Source organism: Phoxinus phoxinus (genome assembly GCF_949152265.1).
Source record: "Phoxinus phoxinus genome assembly, chromosome: 20".
Classification (NCBI taxonomy): domain Eukaryota; kingdom Metazoa; phylum Chordata; class Actinopteri; order Cypriniformes; family Leuciscidae; genus Phoxinus; species Phoxinus phoxinus.
The window spans coordinates 27,270,777-27,295,022 of record NC_136895.1 but is presented as its reverse complement, the minus strand read 5'-3'; the positions used below and the strand labels follow the sequence as shown (position 1 = coordinate 27,295,022).

Here is a 24,246-nt window from a genome sequence, read left to right as displayed (position 1 = left end):
TGGGAGCATTTTAGCCTGGATACGGCGAATAAAAAGATTACCTGCATGGTTTGCAAAGCAGTCCTTGCGTATCACGGCAGCACCTCGGTGATGCACGAACATTTAAAGAGAAAGCACGTCGGACAGTTGAATGAAATAGAGTTTGACTCGCCTCAGTAAGATTTAAATAACATGGAAGCCAATATTGTTTTGGATGTACATTGTACATTTTATAAGCGTATTTTCGCTTAAAAAAAAAAAAAAAGGATTTAACGTTATGCCCGACAAAAGTATTTTAATGCATGCAGTCTGAAGAAGAGAGCCACCATGGACCCCTTTCTGCAAAAGAAGCAGACGTGCACCCCAGGGAAGAAAATGTTTACTTGATTTTAATTAATTTTTCCTTATAAAACAAATGTGCCTGTCCTTTATAAAAATGATAGAGTTTCTTTATTTATGCATTTATGTCTATATTGACCGAGCACTGTGCCTAATTGGTTTTAGACAGGGCATTTTTATTTACTTTTAGTATGAATCGACCTATCAGCAGCAAAGTTCAATAAAATATGCATTTTTCATTGAAGTACCCCCTTCTTTCTTGTGTTTACTATCATTTTCCACAGAATTAAAGCAATCTCATGCTAAATTTGAGAAAAATTTAATAATTGTTCGATTAGTCGACTAATCATTTCAATAGCCGGTGACTAATCGACTATTAAAATAGTCGTTAGTTGCAGCCCTACTGTCAGTATAGATCTTCATACAGGGCGGTCCGTGTACGTTTTGATAGTTTGTTTTTTCGTTTGAACCAAAAAACGAAATAACGAGAAACCACCTCATTTTCGTTTTCTGTATCGTGTTGCTAGTGAAAATCTCCTCTAAAAGATTCATGGTCAGACATTAAAGGGTCCGGGTATTGTTCGTTCATTTGTTTTTGCTTTCACATATAAAAACGAGAAAACAGCTCCTTTTTCAGTTTTTTTTTTGAAAAACGAAAAAAATTAAATTATGACTTGATTTTTGGTTTACCCGTTCTTGCACGGAAATCAGAAAAACTCTTGATATTCCGATTTTCCCCTGTGGGTGGTGCTAAATCTGGAAATCCATTCATTTTTTTACCCACACTGTATTTGTTTGCCTCTAAAATTAATAGTCTATATGCATACTATTTGATTACCCAATTATTTGGCTTAACTGACTGAATAAATCTATTGAAATAGCCTAAATGTAAACACGGTTATCAGACAAAAGGCAGAATGGAGAGAAGGCCCTTCTTAGTGCATTCCTGCAACCCTTGCCAATAGATTTTGCTATCCCTTTATGTCTTCACGATATACTCTTGCTCAGGCCATCCTTAAAAATATTTTGGTTTGATTTTGAGAAAATGTTTGCGTAGTTTCTCATAATAACGAGATCTTATGTCGTAAAAACGTCATTTTCTTGGCCTTATAAGGACATGTGTAGTCATGTACAAAATATGCCTTTATCCACATAAAATTTAAACAGAACATAGCCTAAGTTGTTTATTTTTTACAACATTGTGTTCTTATTAACGAAACCGTGTTTACATTTAGGCTATTTCAATAGATTTTTTCAGTCAGTTAAGCCAAATAATTGGGTAATCAAATAGCATGCATATAGACTATTAATTTTAGAGGCAAACAAATACAGTGTGGGTAAAAAAATGAATGCATTTCATGTCAATCAGATTTAGCACCACCCACAGGGGAAAATCGGAATATCAAGTGTTTTTTCTGATTTCCGTGCAAGAACGGGTAAACCAAAAATCAAGTCATAATTTCGTTTTTCTAAAAAAACGGAAAAAGGAGCTGTTTACTCGTTTTTATATGTGAAAGCAAAAACAAATGAACGAACTATACCCAGACCTTAAAGGGGTCATATAATGGTACATGCACTTTTACAAGTTGATTGCACTGAAATGTGTGTTGGCAGTGCCTGTACACGACCATCATAAAATGATAAAAATCCATTCAGTGGTTTTTAAAAAAATCTCCTTATATGTTTTACCCTGTCTCAAATTAAACTGTTCAAGCGCGTGATCATAGGTAACTAAACCTATGCGCGTGAACTCGACAATCGACTACTTTGGACTTCGACCGAAAACAGGATGTAAATACAGGTATTTGCGCTGGCTGAAATAACATTTTTATTCATATCTTTCACATCTACTGCAGTCAGATTCACTCGTTACTATTCTTTGAAACGACAGGGGGCGCTGAGATTATTACGTGTGCCATTAGAACAAAATATTTGTAGGCTAGCTAGCCTATATGGGAATACATGTAGCCTATGTATACAACTAAATTAACGATCTCTTAAAAAAATTATAATTTCGCTAAACATTTCATTAACTTTCGTGTACATTTGTATTAAACATGGACCTTTATGTTCATTAAAAAGGCTTTTTATGCTATTGTATGCTCATTTTTTAAATGTAAGCAACTAATTTAGACGCGCAAACTGGGTGCTGGTGTGATGAGAAGGTCGTGCTCGGCCAGATTCGGCTCGAAGTCGTTCATCTTCGGATGCGAACCGCCAGGCGAAATGGGCCTTTGCGCACCCAACGCGCGCGACCGCCCACACCGCAATGACGTCATTTTTGCCGCGCGCACCTTCGCGCTCGTGCAGACGCGTCGAGTATAAACAAGGCTTAATGCGTGCAGAATGTGTGACTGTGGACGAGCTCTCCCTGAACACACTGAAGACGGCAACTAAACCCAATGCATTCACAACAATTTAATACAATAGTGTTCGCATGTTATGTAATATGTCAGTCCCAAATTATTCATCGTTATTATTAGTCGTGCATTTCTGTTTGAGCTGCGCGCCCTGAATGAATATGCCGTTAAACTGGAGCACTTATTTGCTAGCGCGTTATTTAACTAAAGAAACGCATCCTATAAGAGATTAATCAGATATATTCAAAATAAACATAATATTACAAATTATTTCTGCACAAAATGACGCGAATACACAACTTGAACTAAGTTACGTGCCATTCAATCAGAATGACTCATGTTGTGGACGCGCTCTTCCTGGAGCAACGCGACACGGCAACTAAACTCAAATAATGCACAATGTTTTATTACAATATTGTTCTCTCTATAATGTTATGTAATATGACAGTCCTGCCAATAGTCATTATTAGTCGTGCAGTGCCGTTTGAGCCGCGCGCGCTGAAGCTGATCACGTGCACTACAGCGTTAATTCAAGGGATGCATCCAAAATAAGATAAATCATATATAGATAGGCATACACAAAATAAACACAATATTACAACTTACATTTGCACAAAACAAAAGGCTGCGAATGAACACGCAAACTTAGTCATAATGAAGGTGTAAAATGGTCCCAAACAAAACGCACTCGCTTTGTTTCGCGGTTGAGCAGCGCACGCGCACGAACCTGCTTAATCCATGATCGAGAAGTTGTATCGATTAAATGTATTATCGACAATTAATCGATCGTCGATTAATCGTTGACATCCCTAATGGAAACCATTGAGTTTGTCTGCAGCGAGGTTAAAAGTTTGATGATTCTATTGACTCGCGCGCAAAGAAAGAAGAAATTAACTCCACTGAGCGAGAAAATCGCCTGGCTCATCTAGAAGCTACACACGCAGATGGAACCTGAGAATTCCAGAGAAAGAAAAAGAAAACGTCCGTCATGAGGTTATCAACGTGTGCCAAAGCCTTCTACCACAATTTAAAGATAAATTCCCTGATGTAGTTGATGTGGCACACCGACTTGGCCGTGTTAATTCAAATAATAAAGCTCGTGGAATCATCTTCCAATTCACCTCGCGTTTTTACCGAGATGCTGTCTGGCTGGACGCTGAGTTTCTGATTGAGAACCGACTGAAAATCACGGAAGATCTGTCACCGGCCGATTGAGCGAGGAGGATTACGCTTTGGCCCATAGTTAAAAAGGCCCGAAAAGAGAACAAAAGAGCTTTTTTCGTCGGCGGACGAGCATTTGTAGATGGTACGGAAATATTTCCTCCTGCTTAAAAGGTAACGGATCTGAATTCCGCATTGACTGATGCTATGCTGACTTGACCTTGGAACAGTTATGTGCGTGAATTCTGGAACTTCCACTTTGAGCCTGTGGTGGCAGTTTTATGATATTCATTGATCTTTAGTAAAATATAGATGTTTCAAAGAATGTCACATGTGTGACACTCACTTGTTAGTGTGAGAAGATTCTGTTTATGTACCTGGGGAGGCAGAAGGGAGAGACACTCCAGAGAACAGACGAACAAGGACCTCTGACCTAGTTGTCAGAAGGTAATTTGGTGCAGGGGGGCTTAGTTGGGCCAACTAATGTTATGGCTTCCTTGTCTATGGAAAACTACTGGGGGGAAGGCTCTGGCGGAAGAAGGCCTTGAAACGGAGATAAAAGCTGGTTCAGTCTGTCTGGGGGGGTGTCACTCTTCTGCACAGGGTAACAGCTGTGTATTAGACTGCTCCTATTCTTGCAAGAATAAATACTTCTATTTTATAATTTGACTCTGAGTCTCCCTTACGCAGTGATGTTTGTTTGATGAATTTTTGCCACAACAAGCCAAAAATGCTGTTACCCACTTCTGACGGTGATGCGCTTACGGTATTTTTCTTTCCTGAACAAAAATAAATATATATATATATATTACAGGTTTTATACATCAGAGACATATTTCTAATAATATACGCCTGATTTTTGACTTGTTGGATTATTCAGATCTTATTACTACTGATAGTTTTATCCTCTTTCTTGACTATTATAAAGCATTTGATTGCTTAGAACACGAATTTATGTTACAAGCCCTGCACAGATTGGGTTTCGGTAATTTCTTTTGCAAATGTATTAAAACGCTTTACTGTAATAGTAATCGCTCTATCCGACTCAATAATGGCACTTCTCCTAGATTTTCTTTAAAGCGTGGTGTAAGACAAGGTTGCCCCATTTCCCCATATCTTTTTCTAATAGCTACACAATTTTTAAATTTACATATCAAAGAGAGCCCTGTGAAGGGAATTTCTATTGCTGGTACGGAATTGTTTATTAGCCAACTGGCAGATGATACAGCATTGTTTCTAAGAGATGTCTCTCAGAACCCAATTGCTTTAACCTCTCTTCAGTCTTTCTCTAATGCATCTGGCCTTTTGCTTAATATTAAAGGGTAACTAAACACTAAACCAACTTTTTTTAGTTAATGATCTGTAAGAATGGAGCTTCATAAATGCTGTTCATTGATTCGAGTACTTTTTTTAACATTTGAGTATAAAGTGTTTTAATTTTCAAATATATGGTGTAAAAACGTCTGAGTGCTGCCCTACTGAGTGCTGCCCTAAAAGCTACTTGCGTCACTCCAGTCACTCATCTCCATCTTAGCGAGTCTGACAGCAGCTGTCAATCACTGCGGGTCTGTCAATCATCCGCTCAGCCCCGCCCTCGTTTTGTCCGTTGTTGGGCTCTGCCCACTTTTCCAGCATTTTTCAAATATTGCCAGTGGGTGGAGTCAGGCTCTGACCAGGGGTTTAGTTGATAACTGTAATTTGTTGAAAGCTAATCTTTCTCTGAAAAAGATGACACCTTGCACATGAAGATTAGAATTTTACAGTCAAAAAAACAAAATATGTGAAAAACACCTATTTTAGCTTCAGGATCTAAAGGGTTAATATGTTTTTCTTTTTTTGTGCCCTCTTCTTTTTTTCTTTTTTTCTTCTCTCTTTTTTTTAAAGACTATTGTTGAATAGATTTAAATTTCTTTAACATTTCCTATTTTAATGTATACTGAACCATAATTTATTTTTTTGTTTTGAAGATTGCTTATATTTCTTGTATGTATCGAATTGTTCTGTTTGTTAATATTGCAAAAAAAATAAAAAATTACGACAATTTTTGGGTGACCTATCCCTTTAATGAATCGTTCAGAGTGAATCGCAATTCGATTCAAAACATTCTGCTGCTGCTAACCCGTTTGGCCAATTCATTGAAAAGAACCGACTCAAAAGAACGATTCATTCATGAATCGGATTGGTTCTTATTCTAAACAGCCGACAGAAAATACCGGACACATTATTGGCGAAATAAGGAAATGTCTATTAAATGTATATATAGGGCTAAAAACTTTTTTTTAATGAAGACAGAGAATATGAGTGTGATTTGTGGTATAAAGACAGAGCCTCTTTAATTAAACATGAATAGGCTACAATTAATTGCTATCTACATAACGGTCCATAACCCTATTCTTGTATACATTGCCTTTAATAGATTTACGTAAGAACCTTAACAAACGATGTAGGCTATGCAAATTCTCCAACTCCAAAATATACAAGAAATGCGGTAAATGACCGCTTAAAATCGTATTCTAACGTAATTCAAATATCAATTTGAAACAAAATTTCAAGCAGTAGAGCAGTGTTGGGAAATGGATTTAAATCCCAAAATGTGTCTGAAAATGGCGTATACCAAATAAAATCTCACCTTGAGGGATCCCGATGCCGTCAAACTCCAGCTTCTGGGGGACTGATGAAGATCTGCACATTCTCCAGCTTTGCAATGGTCACCTGTCGAGGTAGTCTGAGGTTTCAGAGACTTGCTATGCGGTCGCTAGGGTGCTCCGTGAGGTTGCTAGAGGTTGTTTACTAACGTTATAGCTAAAGAGTCAAATCAACTATGAATCTGCTCGGGTCCCTCATTCGTTCGTTCCAAGTCTGTGGGGATTTTTCATCTGTTTATCATCCTCCAGGTGGAAATCGTAAATGTTACCATTTGTACTTGCAAATTATAACTATTATTTTTAAGATTTAATGTTAATTAGTCCACCTACAAAGTTATACTTTCCACCTTCTGCTAAGAAAAGTCTCTTAAATAGGATTTACAACTTATGCGGAGCAGCGGAAGTCCATAACTTTTGTTGTTGCCGAGATGCGAGAGCGCGTGACCTCACGCGAACATGGCGGCAGCGAGATGTGATGAACACGTGGTAAACATTCGCTTTTAAATATGAATTTATCGAAAATGCCACTACAACCTCTCGGTATCAGTAAACGTTTTTGGAATTAAGTGTGTTCACTTTATAAACACTAATGGTGGCACCAGCCCAGCTTCTGCTTCTTCTTCTTCTTCTTGTAAGATTCCGGCAGTGTAGACGCTGCAAAGCGTATTACTGCCCTCCACAGGTCAACGTTTGTACTAAATTCTTACACACAGTCCTTCTTCTTCTTCTGTTTTTTTTTTATGGCGGTTGGCAAACAACTTTTCGGTTTGCATTACCGCCACCTTCTGATATGAAGTGTGGATCACAATAGCCTTTACACACTACTCTTTAAATATACAAATAAATACATAAATAAAACCAATAAATAACTACATAAATATCTAATAACATTATTAATATTAATACATTATCATTCACATCATTATTATATACAACTTTCAAAAACACCTAAACTCATATCCTTCTAATAAGCCCTGTTTTATTCAAAAACACAAATATTGCTCTATACCCTACATGCCCTGAATTCATTTGTAATATTCCTCTCATTTCAATACATACAGTCCCATGTCATGCAAGAATTGAAGAACTGCCTTGGAGATCAGTCTATGCTCGTCACTGTGTCCAAACAAAGATAAAACAGAAAAAGCCTTTACTCCAAGTCCTGACAGTTTAATAAATAATATATTTCTTTCTGCCCTATACCGTCTACACTGTCTCAGGACTCCCACATTCACACAAGCCAGAAACATGCTTTCCCACAATGCACAGAGAATAGTTTAACCCACAGCGCCCCAACCTCAATCTACACATTTTAACTGTAGAGTCCCTGCGAAATAAAATGTTACATGAACATATTTTCCTAACTTCAGGTTGAATAGAAAAGTAGTGTCTACCCCTAATTTCCTTTTCCCACCCTCTCTGCCATTCTTTTATTAAACCCTCTTTAATTCTTTCTCTCAGTTATCCACTCTCCCTAATAATACATGGACATCTACTTCTCTTCCTAAGCTCTCCTTTGCAATGCTATCCACCCGCTCATTCCCCCTCAGCCCAGCGTGTCCAGGGACCCAGCAAAAACTGATGTTACAAGTAAAACTAATTCTAAAAAACACAATCAAAATGTCATTGACAATGTCAGGGCGAGCTTTAGATTTTCCTACTTTTAAAATGTCTAGAGCAGCTGCAGAATCAGAGCAGATAATTACTTCTCTAGGTTTTACTTCCTCAATCCACCATAGAGCCCACAAATATTGCCATTAATTCAGCAGTTAGAACCGAGCTTCCATTAGAGATATAGCAGCCCAGCTAACACACTTTTGGTAATTTCATGCATAGAAATACATAATAAAGGCTAGATGTCTCGTCCGCGCTGCTGGCCAATGGAGGTCGACGTCCGCACCTGGCGGCCATCTTGCCACAGTCAGCTCGCTCACTCGTAACATTGTATAAACAACTCGTAAAATTGTAAATAACCATAACTTGCTAAATTTTCTACCGATTTTCAAACGGTTTGGTTTGTTATAAACGTCAGATATGTAGGTATATGTAGAATAATTATAACTATGGACTTCCATATGAAAATAACATTGAACAGAACAGATACCTGTAGGGTGCAATGAATATACACACTCAAAAGGTATTTATTATGTATGTTAAAATATAGGCTACTAAAACTCAGTGTACAGAATGGCAACATGATATATATATATATATATGATCATAAATTATTATTTACAACTCTGTCAAAATGGTATTCCATTCCAGAATTTGGTTCACACAGTTACAATGAAGGCCATCATCTGTGATGCACAAGCCAGGTCATTTCTCAAATGTATCAAGTCACAATAGTCTGCATGGATGTGAGAGATGTTGCAGCTGCACAAATGATTGAGGGAAGAGTAGTTTACTTGACAAAGGGTCCGACTGAAGAAAGTAGAGATGAGGTATTCAACCAAGCTGGATACCCTGACCATCAAAAACAAATATCACCTCTTGTTAGAGCTGGCATTTTGTGTGTGAAACAGTTCCCCCTTGACCACATGCACATGTCTTGGACCATGAAACGACTGCTGACATGCTTGTGCAGTTCAGGCTCTACACCGGACCATTAGTCTTATAACACTAGAACGGCCATGACATTTTTTTTGAATTTTATATCTGCAATAACTTTGTTGAAAAAATAAATAAAATCCTGACTTTTCCTAAAAGTGTCTGTATTTTCTTTTAAAATGTTTTTCAAATAAATTACACATAAGGCAAAAAAACAAATTAACATATTTAGGCTACCTATTTTGCCCATTGATTTGAATTTTGCGGTATTCTTTTGTTGCATTTCCTGCGGTTGACCTTTGTCTCTCTCACTGTCAACAGAAAGGTCAGTAGCGGTCCTGAGTGTTTGCATATTATGCTAATTTCTACAAACAAAAAGTATATTAGATCTTTTTTGTTGAGATCAGAAAAAGAGAGTAAATTTGTTGATCAGAAATAGCCTAATAATACCAAAAAATACGTTATCTATTTACGTAGATATTCTCTAAACGAGTTATTTTCTCTGTTATTGTATTAAAATATATTTTTTATATATAATTAAATAACATACTTTTAGTTGTTATTATCTTGTTCTGAGTTATGTTGAATGGATATGGAAATATAGCCTATCTGTTGTGAATTTGCGATAATTACGGTAGGCTGCTAATGATATTATTATTTATTAATGTATAATTAAACTTGTTTAAATGTACAGTTTGGTGTTGTTTTGTTTTTAAAAGATGTCCTAATATAATAAATGCATTAATCTCTCAATTGGGTATTTATCATTAAAGATATAGAGTTTGGAATCTAGCGGTCAAAATGGCCGCTTGTGGCAGTTCTAGTGTTAAAGGATGTGCTTCCTGATGACCATCACTTTCTTTGTCTGAGTGTTGGTATGAACATTATTTTGGGTGAAGCAGATAGAAAGAAAGAGTTTTATTTAGGATACGCACACAACATTCTGGAGCACTTTGTGGATAACTCAGTGGATTTTTATGGACCCACCTTTCCAACATACAACATTCATTCCATCACACACTTGTCAGATGATGCTGCGAACTTCCACAGCTCTTTGAACCACATCTCATGTTTTCCATTTGAGAACCACTTACAGGTTATCAAAAAAATAGGTGAGAGTGCAAGTCACAAAAAGACTTGCTGAAAGACAATGTACTGAAACGCATGTATCCCAAAGTACAACCAGGATTACAGCAAAGATGCCTAACAACTGTGTGCTGGTGGATAATGCAGTGGGATTTATTCGAGAGAAAATAAGTTGTTCAAAAAAACTCATTAAACATCATCACTGCGTAAGAGACACTCTGAATCAAATAGTCTTTTAAAAAGTATTTATTCTTGCAATAAGGTTCAGTCGCCACACGTTTGTCACGCTGTGGAGTGAGTGAGACATTAGACAGGAAGCAATGGGCAGCCTTTATACCATATCCACGGTCTTTCTCCAGCAGGTTTCTTTCTGCCGTGCCCTCTATAGATAAGAGTCCCATTGTTATATAAGTTTCTGTGTTTCACTTATGCCGGGCGGAAGCCATCAGTCACAACAAAGAAACATGTCGACGGACGTGGAAACACAACGAGCGCCAAGTAGGCGAAAATGGACCGTGGATCAAGAGGAGCGCCTTGTCGAGCTGTGGGCAGAGCAGCCGTGTCTTTTTGATGTAAACTGCCATTTATACCACGACAGAGTGGAAAAAGAAAAGAAGTGGACCGATATTGCCGAAGCCATCGACATGCCTGCATTTAAAATTATACCCTTTCAAGACATTTAGTTCAAACTATTGTTCTCATCATATAATGATATAGATTCATAACCCCCATATGCAGTCATGTGAAAAAAGTTAGGTCATCCCATTAAATAGTCAACTCTTTATTAAGAGATGTTCACATAACAATGTCTAATTAGATTTTTTTCATTCCTGGAAAAGAATAAATGTTCACAATTAGCAGATGATGTGACAATTTTTCTAAAAGACATCTAAGAATTAAAATCAGTGCCTTAACAGTTTCTATATTATCAGGGTTATCTATAAATATGAAATATTGTGACTTGTTTGCATTAAAAGAAAGGCTCAGTAACTTGTCAGGATATTATGTGGCATTCCAACTAAAAAACATTTTTCTTATTTATGAGTTAATATATGCAAAGACCAAAAAGAAAGAATAAATCTTAATTATACCCCATTAATCAACACAATTAAAAAGAAATTCAACATATGGCTAATGAGAGACTTATCTTTAAACGGGGGAATTTTATTATCAAAATCTGAAGGGTTATCTCGACTAGTTTACCATAGATTGCCATAAATATGCCAAAAGAACATATCATTATTGACATAAATAAATGTAAATATAATTTCATTTGGAAAAATAAACATCATTATTTGGAAGGAAAAAAAACTTTGTAATTCGACTAAATAAATGTACTTGATTTAGAAATATCTAATACTATATTTAAAATTAAATGGATACAAAAATGATATTTGTTCCAAAGATAAATTATGCTATTATATCCCTAATATTACTTTTGAAAAACTATGTGGTATTGCATTTCCCCTTAGTTGTACTTTTAACAAAAGCATGTTACAAGAGGAGGATGGAGGATCAGCTGCAGCAGAACAATGTCAGCGGTGTGTGGAAGGGGCTCAAAACCATCACGGGTCATAAGGAGTTCCAGTAGGGATGTCCCGATCAGGTTTTTTTGCCCTCGAGTCCGAGTCCGAGTCATTTGATTTTGAGTATCTACCGATACCGAGTCCCGATCCGATACTTCTATAATACGTACATAAAAAAAGAATAAAGAAGAGCGAAAAAACAGATCCAGGATGTTCCTTATTTTTTATTTAATTCACCTTATTTTAACATTCAACAACTCTGTTAACAAACAGAGCACTTCTGTGAGGTAGCTTGAACAATCAAGTAATAAATAACAAATTCTTCACTTTTGGTGATGTCAACAAAGTGATGTCATGCGTTGCTGTTTCTGTGTGGAGTCAAAACTCAAAAGGGTCTAACTCTGTGCCATCGCATAACTATAGATGTGTTAAAAAATAATGAGAATATATATGCATTACATATATATCCGAGTCCTGATCGGGAGGGAACGTCCGATTCCGATCGAGTCTGAAACCACGTGATCGGGACCGATTTCCAACAGATTCGATCAGCTACCCTCCGCTGACCCCATCCAGTCCCCCCTGCTGTAATCCTCACTCTCTGCCTCCACAGCAGGCAGCTCCAGCCCTACCTCTCTCTGCACAGCTATCAGCTCACAGACAATACAAAATACACCTAACCTCCCCTCCCTGTCGATTCCCTCCAGTCAACACTCCATCCAATACACACTGCCCCTTACAGAAGCCCAGGTGAGAATGGAGCTCAGGAAGATCAAGGCGAGGAAGGCTGCAGGCCCAGACGGCATCAGCTCCAGGCTCATACTGCTGTACATTTTTGACCTTAGCCTGAAGCTGGGAAAGGTGCCACAGATATGGAAAACATCCTGCGTGGTGCCTGTTCCGAAGACGTCGCGCCCAGTGGTGTAGTGCAGGGTATACGCAGGTATACGTAGTACACCCACTTCTTTTTCAGTCGGCATTGAGTATACCCACTTCTAAATCCCCTCTGATGCGCATCATTTAGTAGCTAATCCAATCTCATGTGAATAAAAAACACCCAGTCAGGGTCGTACCCATCATTGAGTACGAGGTCCGGTATATACACAATTTTGTTTGTGTATATAATGAAAGTTGTGAAATAATTCCCTAATATTAACTCCAATTTGCATGGTGCTGCAATGATTCGCCCATAGCGGCGATAACTGACCTTCTCATCTGAGCTGCTTTAGCGCTCAATCACCCGCTCGTCAATGTCACAATGTTTGAGACCAATTTAAGCAAGCAGGGGGGGATGCCCCCGAACCCCCCTATAGCAGTAACATTTATGGGACCTCTGTATTTATAAAACCCATGCGTACGGCCCTGATATGCAAGAATACTAATTCTATATGTTCTATTCTATTAATTCTATTCTATATTCTATACTAGTCTTAAATATTCAATACTAATATGCAAGACTAGTATTGCATGTCACTGTTTATAACACAGAGCGTTCATCCTTTGCTGGGATGCTTAAAAAAATATTAAGCGCATAAATTAAGAGTATACCCACTTCTCCAGGCACCACTACATCACTGGTCGCGCCCAAAAGACTTCGGAGACTATCGACCAGTAGCACTGACCTCGCATCTGATGAAAACATTGGAGAGGCTGGTGCTTACTCATCTCCGACCTCTGGTGAGTCCATCAATGGATCCACTTCAGTTTGCCTATCAACCTGGCAATGGAGTGGAAGACGCAATCATCTTCCTCCTAAATCGGGCTATTTCACACCTGGAAAAGGCTGGAAGCACTGTGAGAGTCATGTTCTTTGACTTCTCTAGTGCTTTTAACACCATCCAACCTGCGCTTCTGAGGGATAAGATGGTGTACATGGGAGTGGACCATCCAAGGGGGTAATCTATCCGCCGGAAACTGAAGCCTCCCCGGGAGCCGCCATTGTAGCAGAACATCTCCTGCTGTTAGCATTACATTGACTCCCATTCATTTTTGCATCACTTTGACAGCGAATAACTTTACATCTGAGGCGTCCAAAGACTCCATTTGTCCATTATTTATTTCTAAAGAAACTCGACAATGTATAAAAGGCTCCATTGCCTTGTCCCTTACGTTATGGCCCAGTAGAAGCAGTTTTTGTAAAAATAGGCTAACGATTGCGTCATAACTCACGCGACTCTCTGTCGCACTGTAGAGAAATTACCGTATAGACCGGCGGAGAAGCTCGCAAGCAATCGGGGGGACGTGGAGGCATAAAGTCTGATAAAGTGAAGGGAGAAGCCCACAGAGAGTGATAAAGTTGCTCCTGCTGCTAGCTCATGGACAGCTAATGCTCACGCTCTCCGTCTCTGAGAGATTCGGAAGGGAATGATTCAGATTTCTCTCGGCACAGCTACTAGAAGACCTACAGCTGTCAGACACGTTGCTCACGTCACCAAGCTCAGTTTGAGCCTGCGCAGTTCGCCTGGCGATCAGGAAGTGAGTGCTTCAAATGGGCTTCATTTTTCTCCGTTGAAGTCTAAGGGGTCGCTGTGTCCATCTTATATACTGTCTATGGGACCATCATCTGTCTGCCTGAATACTGGACTACCTCACAGACCGACCACAGTATGTGAGGACTCGTGACTGTGAGTCTGACATGATTGTCTGCAATACTGGAGCTCCGCAGGGTACGGTTCTTGCCCCGTTTCTCTTCACCATCTACACTGCAGACTTCATGTTCAGCTCAGCAACCTGTCACTTACAGAAGTTCTCTGATGACTCTGCCATCGTCGGTCTGATCACGGATGATGATGACAGGGAGTACAGAGGACTTGTTCAGAACTTTGTGGACTGGTGCCAACGGAGCTGCCTCCAGATAAATGCGGGGAAAACGAAAGAACTGGTGGTGGATTTCCGTAGGCACAAACAAACTTTATCACCAGTGAACATTCAGGGAAAGGACATTGGGAGAGAGGACTCTTACAAATACCTGGGTGTTTACCTAAACAACAAACTGGACTGGACAAACAACACTGAGGCAATTTATAAGAAAGGGCAGAGCAGACTCTTTCTGTTGAGGAGATTAAGGTCTTTCGGAGTGCAAGGAGAGCTACTGAAGACTTTTTTTGACTCTGTAGTGGCCTCAGCCATCTCTACTGCAGACAGGAAGAGACTAGACAGGCTGATCAGGAAGGCCAGCTCAGTCCTGGGGATTTCCCTGGACACTGTACAGGAGGTGGGAGAAAGGAGAATGGTAGCAAAACTATCATCATTGCTGCATGTTACGTTCCTAGGTTAGCTCCGAGGGTATGAGGGAACGCGGCATAAAAAAAAGTAGATTCCCGGATATTTTAACCCTGCGTGGTGACGTCAAAAAGGTGCCAGTGCCAAAATACACAAGAACAAAGGGAGTTTAAATTGAAATAAATAATATATTTATTCATAACAGGTACTCAAAAGAGAGAGAGACCAAATTAAACATAAATTCCGTACACAGGGAGTAGGAACCTGAGCGGGGCTAAATCAAAGAAAGAAACAAAACAAAACCCGCATTCTAACTACAACCCCATTCCCCACTAAGCTACTAATTAGAAAATAAACAAAATGAAATCTTCGGCGCGCAACACGCCCTACCTAATCTATACTACCTACCAAATTCAAACATACAATGACAGCACCCGCTCCTTACCTAGTGTATTAACATGCGCTTCCCTAGATGTTGCACAATGGAAGTCACGTGACATACTTCCCTGGCACTACTCCCTGGTCGGCTGAAAACAATATGTATAAAGAAAAAGAAACATAACTCAAGGTTGTAACTTGCTACAAAAATAACAAACGATCGGGAGAAAACAAAGCGTTAACTCTGAACATTAAACAAAGTAACAAATCAAAAGAAATCAACCAAACAAAAGACACGCCAACAACCCGGCGTGGCAAAACAAAACAGAAGACTCCCTCCTTCTCTCTTCTCTCGCTTTCCGGTCTGCGTCACCCTTTTATAGCGGGGAAAGCCCGCTCAGATGACGCGCGATGATGATGATTGACAGCCAAGCCAACAGCACCGCCCTGAGAGGTGATAGCGTAGAGGAGAAAGTGAAAGTAACACTAGCAAAACAGCATATCCTCTGAGCACGTAACATCCCCACCCTAAAAAAAACAAACATGATACAACATTATGTTTGTCATATGATTTACACAACAAAACAAAGAGAGAGAGAAAAAAAAAAAAAAAAACATCCACAAACATTGATTGCCACATTAAACTCTGGAAAGTGCATCAGCTACTACGTTCTCAGAGCCTCTCTTATGCCGAATTTCGATGTTATAGTTTTGGACTATAAGAGCCCACCTCATTAACCTTTGGTTCTGATTATACATTCGGCCCAAAAAAGTTAGGGGGTTATGATCAGTGTATACAATCACTGGATATGTTGTAGATCCAACATAACCTTCAAAATTCTGGAGTGCCAATAGCAAAGCTAAAGCCTCTTTTTCAATGGTTGAGTAGTTGACTTGGTGCTTGTTAAATTTCTTTGAAAAATAACAAATGGGATGATTAACTCCATCTGCCTTCTCTTGGAGCAGCACTGCACCCGCACCGTGTGCACTAGCATCAACTTCAAGCTTAAACGCCAATGAGAAATTAGGCGCAGATAACACCGGCGTACTACACAATAGTGCCTTAATACTCTCGAAAGCTTGCTGACTCTCTGATGACCATTCATAAGGCTTTGAAGGGCTAAGCAAATCTGTCAAAGGACGGGCAACTGTGGAGAAGTTCTTACAAAAACTCCTATAATACCCAGCCATACCAAGGAAACGCCGCAACTCCCGTCTAGTCGACGGCGCTGGAAACTCAAGAATGGCAGAAATTTTGGCTTCCACCGGACGAACTTGACCCTGACCCACCTGCTTCCCCAGATATGTAACCGTGGCTTTACCAATCTCACATTTGGCTAGATTCAATGTTAACGAAGCATCCTCAAGACGTTGGAAGACGGTTCTCAACAAAGATACATGTTCAGACCAACTCGCCGAGTACACAACCAAGTCGTCTAGGTAAGCACTGCAATTAGAAACCCCGGCGAGTACAGTGTTCACCAATCTCTGGAAGGTGGCCGGTGCGTTTCGTAACCCGAAAGCCATTACCTGGTATTGCATGAACGCGTCAGGTGTTACAAAGGCTGATATCTCGGAAGCTCGAGGAGTTAATGGCACCTGCCAATATCCCTTTAGTAGATCTAACTTACTAACAAACTGAGCGGAGCCCAGGTTGTCGATACAATCCTCCATTCGAGGCAAAGGAAAACAATCTGGCACAGTGACAGCATTGACCTTACGATAATCAGTGCAAAAACGATAATTCCCATCTGACTTTGGGACAAGTAGGCACGGTGAGCTCCACGGGCTACTACTGGGCTTAGCAAGACCCTCTCTGACCAAATAAGCAACCTCTTCTTTCATTAATGATCTCTTAGTGGCATTTGCTCTGTATGGATGCTGTTTAATAGGAGACGCGTCCTTCACGTTTATGTCATGGTACAACACCCTCGTTTGCGTAGGAACATCCCCACAAATTGCAGGAAAACCATGAATGAGTGCAGTTACATCGTGTTTCTGTGACTCAGTTAAACCGACAAGGAAGTTGGACAGATCGATTAATACCTCTGAATTTGACAAGCGCGTAGATGGCAGTGGATCACTACATAACTTCAAGCCATCGTCGTCAATCATTACACCAGCAGATGGCGCGCTTACCTGAAAATTCACAGCTACCGGTGAGATAGCGGGCCCTGCCATCTCATTCGGGAGAAGTTTTATCAGTGCGTCATCTCTGGAATGATACATTTTCAGCATGTTGATGTGACAGACTCTTATCTGTCGCTTCCTGTCGGGCGTTTTGATGACATAGTCGGTTTCACTTTTTTTTTCCACGATTTCATATGGTCCCGCAAAGCGTGCAGACAAGGCCGACCCTGGTATGGGTAGCAATACTAATACCTTGTCTCCAGCAGAAAATGAACGAATAACAGCTTTTTTTATCAAATCGTTTCTTCATATCACACTGAGCGTGAGATAAAAATTCCGTAGCCATGGCACAGGCCTTCTGCACACGTTCGCGGAGTCTACAAACGTAATCCAACACGTTAACTTTCGGACTCGAGTCACAACTAATGCCCAGCATTTGTTCTTTAAGCACTTTTAACGGCCCTCTAACAGAATGTCCAAAGACCAGATCAGCTGGACTAAATCGTAACGACTCCTGTACGGTCTCACGAATGGCAAACAAAACGAAAGGAACCCCCTCGTCCCATTCGTTACCCGTCTCCACACAGTACTTTTTCAACATTGATTTCAGGGTTTGGTGAAATCGTTCCAAGGCTCCCTGACTTTCAGGATGGTATGGGCTTGACACGCGATGTTTTATACTGAGTGAACTCAACACCTGCGTAAACAACTTAGACAGGAAATTCGTGCCTTGATCGGTTTGAACAAATTTCGGCAACCCGAAAGTGGAGAAAAATTTGATGAGAGACTTAGTTACAGCTTTAGCAGTAATCTTACGTAAAGGTATGGCCTCTGGATAACGAGTAGCGGAACACATGATAGTGAGAACAAATTGATTACCAGATTTCGTTTTAGGAAGCGGTCCCACACAATCCACTATAACACTCTCAAACGGCTCACCCAGCGCTGGAATTGGAATGAGCGGAGCCGGGGGAATAACTTGGTTCGGTTTTCCCATATATTGACAAGTGTGACAAGTACGACAATAATTAGCTACATCTTTCTTAAGTCCAGGCCAGAAAAAGTGTCGTAAAATACGGCCATACGTTTTAGTGACCCCTAAATGTCCGGATAAAACATGATCATGCGCCAAGGACAGTACTGGAGGCCGATAGGCGGAAGGAACCACCACTTGGTAAACTGATGCACCCTCTTCACTAACAGTGATGCTTGGCTGCCATTTGCGCACTAGCAAACCATCATCTATGAGGTACGAAGCACCCTTATCTTTACCATCTTCTGCTGCTACGAAACACTTAGACAAAGTTTCGTCCTTTCTCTGAGCCTCCACCATTTCCGCACGAGTAACTGACAAGGGCAGAAGAACATGGACCTGCATAATCTCCGGATCTTTACGGACAGGATCCTCTTGTATGGATACCTCACCAGACTCATCAGCTACGCACAAAAAAGTATCATCCAACGCGACAATGTCACTTTGTTTTTTTAGCTGGGCACGAGTAAGAACGCAGGCGGAAAAGAGTTCAGGATACGTCTGAGCTAACTCGTCTACTTCTGGAGTCAATATAGGGCTGTCAACCACTTCCAATGCAGGTAAAACTCTCCCTCCAGCCAGGTCGTTTCCTAAAATAAATGAGACCCCTGGAACTGGGAGGGCAGGGCGCACCCCCACATTTACAAATCCAGTGACTAAATCAGACCGCACATGAATACGATGCAAAGGCACATTCACCACTTCCATACTAAACCCCTGAACTAATATACTAGATCCCAAATGGGACTGATCAGAAAAGGGTAACGCATCAGCACATATAAACGAGTGAGCAGCTCCGGTGTCACGCAACATCTGTACTTCCACCTGCTCCTCACAATTATCACTGAATGATACAAATCCTCTCAACAAGAAAGGCTTGTATATCCCATCAAGCGACACCTCTGTAGTATTCTCTGAAACAGTTTTCACAAAAGCAACGGGTTTTTGCTGTGACGTACCCTGCTGTTTGCGTTTCAAAACGAAACAATCTGCTAATACGTGACCGACTTTATGACAATAATAGCACTCACGTCTTTCTTTCGATTGTTCGTTAACCGTTTTTGCCTGTTCGTTAACAGGTTTTACTGGTAACCACTGGGACTGAGAAACCGCAGTCGTGTTTCTATCCGTGCGCGCACTAATAAACACATTTTTGTGTGTAAGCGCAAATTCATCAGCGCGCACGGCCGCCGTGGCGAGATCAGTAACTTTTTGCTCATTCAAATAAAGAACAATGCGTTCCGGCAAGCATTTCTTAAACTCCTCTAGCAACATTAACTCTCGGAGAGAAGACACATCAGTTACTGTGCTCGATACACACCACTTATCAAATAACACCCCTTTCTCGCGGGCGAATTCAACAAATGTTTGATTCACACTTTTCTTGTGGTTTCTAAACTTTTGCCGGTAAGCCTCGGGGACCAACTCAAACGAACGAAGGACAGCTACTTTAACAGTCTCATACTCTAAGCTGTCAGCTAATGAAAGTGCGGAAAAAACTTCCAAAGCTTTTCCTGACAGCCGACACTGCAATAATAATGCCCATACATCTTTTGGCCATTTTAACGAGACCGCTATCCGCTCGAAAACCCCAAAATAGCTATCCACTTCCGACTCTCTGAACAAGGGCACTAAAGGAAGATTTTTACTCACATCGAATGCCGCCGAGGCTGTACCTCGAACTGCAGTATCTTTACCCACCGAACCAGAAGTGACTGAGCCAGCAGGGACAGGTGCGAGCTTCCTCTCCTCCATCTCTAACCGGCGCAAACTCACTTCCTTCTCAGCGTCTATCTCCAGCCGACGGATTTTGAGCCGCAGATCAAATTCGCCCTGACGTACTTGCGCTTTCTCCTCCGCTTCTATACGGAGTCGGGCGAGACGGACTTTCAGTCTCGACTCTGCTGTCGATCCCGGTGTCCTAACCGGTGAAAATGGCTCAAAGGGTGGCAAGACTGCTCGGGTTTTGACCTCGGTCTCCGTCCCAGCGAGTTTCGCACCTTCCTCCCCAGCCTTTGTATTTTCATACCCTTGCGCATCAACTGCGATTTGATCTGCTTCTCCCTCCGTCTCTGATAAAAACAACACTTTCATCTCTACCAATCGGTGTAATAAAAAATCTTTAAGTTCACTTTTTAATAATTGCGGCTTGACAGAAATCTGGAAGTGGTCAGCTATTACTAACAATTCATCCTTCCGACATCTCCCGAACACCTCAAATGAGGGATTTTCAATGAAAGTTTGCGCGTACGACGTCATAATGAAATTTACCAACAAACTAAAGGCCACCCAATAGATCCACAAGAAGACACACACAGGCTATAGGCTACTGCTCCTTATTCACCTCTGTGCTACTCAATCCGACCCAAGCACCCCAACAACGTCTCCAGGGTTTTTATGGAATAATAATTAGAACTCTCTGTTTATATTAAGAGAAATCCTGGACGAGCCCCCAAATTTATGTTACGTTCCTAGGTTAGCTCCGAGGGTATGAGGGAACGCGGCATAAAAAAAAGTAGATTCCCGGATATTTTAACCCTGCGTGGTGACGTCAAAAAGGTGCCAGTGCCAAAATACACAAGAACAAAGGGAGTTTAAATTGAAATAAATAATATATTTATTCATAACAGGTACTCAAAAGAGAGAGAGACCAAATTAAACATAAATTCCGTACACAGGGAGTAGGAACCTGAGCGGGGCTAAATCAAAGAAAGAAACAAAACAAAACCCGCATTCTAACTACAACCCCATTCCCCACTAAGCTACTAATTAGAAAATAAACAAAATGAAATCTTCGGCGCGCAACACGCCCTACCTAATCTATACTACCTACCAAATTCAAACATACAATGACAGCACCCGCTCCTTACCTAGTGTATTAACATGCGCTTCCCTAGATGTTGCACAATGGAAGTCACGTGACATACTTCCCTGGCACTACTCCCTGGTCGGCTGAAAACAATATGTATAAAGAAAAAGAAACATAACTCAAGGTTGTAACTTGCTACAAAAATAACAAACGATCGGGAGAAAACAAAGCGTTAACTCTGAACATTAAACAAAGTAACAAATCAAAAGAAATCAACCAAACAAAAGACACGCCAACAACCCGGCGTGGCAAAACAAAACAGAAGACTCCCTCCTTCTCTCTTCTCTCGCTTTCCGGTCTGCGTCACCCTTTTATAGCGGGGAAAGCCCGCTCAGATGACGCGCGATGATGATGATTGACAGCCAAGCCAACAGCACCGCCCTGAGAGGTGATAGCGTAGAGGAGAAAGTGAAAGTAACACTAGCAAAACAGCATATCCTCTGAGCACGTAACACTGCAGAACGCCTCTCACCCATTGTATGTAACCGTTACATCACCGAGCAGCTCCTTTAGTCACAGACTGATACATCCTAAGTGTCTGAAGGAGCGTTACAGAAGGTCTTTTCTCCCTGCTGCTGTTAGACTTTACAACCAAAGCTGTTCCCAGTAGACCAGTAGATCCAGTAGACCCCCCCCCCCCTCTTTTGTATTTATACTTTGTATTGTGTATATACTGTTATTATAGTATGTGTATATATATATTTTTTTTATTTGTATTTATTATTATATTATTTTTATATTTTTATTTCTTAATTTTTGCTGCTGTAACACAGAAATTTCCCCACTGTGGGACGAATAAAGGTTTATCTTATCTTATCTTATCTTAACATTAACAAGCTTCCCATAAAACTTTCACATTTTCATAAACAGGCACTGCTACCATGGATGATTGTACAAACACAATTTCTTCCCCTCATAAATGCTTGTTTTGGAATAATAAATATATTATACACCAAAATAAATCTCTCTTTTCAGCAAATTGGTTTTGGGGAAATATTTTGTTGGTTTCACTAATGGTTATTTACTTATGCCTGGCTCACACTACAGGAGTTTTAAAATCTAACCTATTGTGAATGTGAATCTTTACAGATTTTCTTCCCTCAAATATGAAACATGCTCACACTACAATATTTGAAAGTCGTTACCCACTTCAAAATAATATTAAGATTATTGTGCCAGAGGAAGCGCCTCACGTGATCTCACGTGCAGACCGGAAGCGGAAAAGCGGATGTAAACAAAATATCTGTCCTTCATATCAAGTCATATTCGTGAAAAGGTTGCCGTGACCAAGGAAAGCGAAATCTTTCAAAAATCATACTTTTGACATTTAAGGATATTTCTAATGAATGGCGTCAGCGCTGGTCAATGAATCAATGCCTTTGATCTCTATGAAGTAAAGCATCAGCTTCAGCGTTGCTGCTCGAATGAGCCTTGTAAAGTGGAGCTTAAAAGTCAAACTAAATATTAAAATAATTAACAGCTTGTTTCATATCTTTGAATGAATCCTGATTTTTTTTTTTTTTTTTTTACATTTCCGTTGTGAACAGTTTACTCACTCAAAGACAGTCGCTTGCCGCCATCTTGTGGCGTAACAATGTAACTGCGCTGGGTGACAGCCTGTCTATAACACGCAGAGACGAGCAATGCCGATACTGGAGAAATATCAGCAGAAAGCCTCTCATAAAGTGAGATTCGAGGATCGGAACTAACTTATATAACAATGGCCTAATAAGCTTATTGTCAGGTTTATGTTCTGTTATATTATGCGGACCCTTATTTTGACATTGTATCTTCTGTTTACTCCACTTTAGTTTCGGTTTCATTACTGAACATGTAGACTACTCGTCTTTGTGCCTGCTGACCACAGCGTAACACTTGTTTATTTAGCAATAAATAAATAAATAAATGGAGATAATACCGCATATTGCGCTGTTGAGTCACAAAATTACCTGAAGGGAAATTACTTCACCGCAACAGCCCTGCTTGCTTCTTATTGGCTATTTTGACAGTAATGACGTAATCACAGTCTTGCTCATCCCGATTTAAAATCCTAAATATCAAACATGTTGGACCTTGAACTTATTTTTTTATGATAATACTGGTGAATTAAATTTTTGTTATATTGTGAATTAGCCTACTAAAAAATCTTTATCCACAAATGCAAATGGGGAGGAATAAAAAAAATCCACCTAATCTTACTCATTTTAAAATATAGGTCGACTACTTGAGGGTGAGACAATTATGACAGAATTTTCTAAAAGAATAAACAGATCTTAATTCATAAACATTTCATTTCAAACACCATTTTTTTTTAAAATATTTCGCTGCCTACCGTTATATTTTGAAGCATATAGAGTGCCGAAGTTATGACGTCACTTTGTAGGCCAACCCGGAAGTTAGCGGCGCATGGGTTCCCTCGATCGAAAAGCTATGCATTTTCCCCATAGACTTTTGGAAAATCGCCAAAAATAAGATCTGTGTTCAACAAAGAGTTGTGACCCTTACACGTTTTGTCTATCAAGATAATCTTTACAAGTTAATCCAAAATGTATACATTTTGAAGCCTAAATAAAGCCGTCAGATATAAAATGCTAACGGTAGGCTATAAACGGACTACAGACTACAGCACACCACTGTAGGTGGTCGCGGATCAACGTCATCATCAAGCTTCCTCAAACTTTATTTTAAAAACACTCTCGCTCATTATGATCTGCGCTGTGAATGAATGGTATGAACACTTATCCACCTTTTCATGAGAAATATTGCCCATTCGTTTTTCCCCCAAAAATGTTAGAAACTAATTTTGTTTATGCGTGCCTCTCTGAGATTTTTGTTATCTTTTGTTAATGTTTTATTTATTCGTTTATTATTTTGTTAGTTTATATAAACCTTAATATTATTTTCTTTGTGATTATGATTAATGCCTGATCATTGTGCCCCAAACTATATAAAGTTTGGGGCACAATGT

General features: G+C 40.0%; 1 protein-coding gene across 2 annotated transcripts in view; it reads right to left on the bottom strand.

Moving 5' to 3' along the window:
* LOC306988004 (uncharacterized protein) overlaps positions 1-7,182 on the bottom strand; it is a 34,060-nt gene extending 26,878 nt beyond the window's left edge. The window contains exon 1 of one of the 2 annotated variants that reach the window (XM_079592702.1): positions 6,469-7,182. Coding sequence is in view for 1 of the 2 variants with exons in the window: in XM_079592700.1 (XP_079448826.1) it covers positions 6,469-6,529 (61 nt within the window). In the remaining variant the exon portion in view is untranslated. The remainder of the gene's footprint in view (positions 1-6,468) is intronic. The other variant, XM_079592700.1, reaches the window with a different exon arrangement.
* Between the last annotated feature and the right edge of the window lie 17,064 nt (positions 7,183-24,246).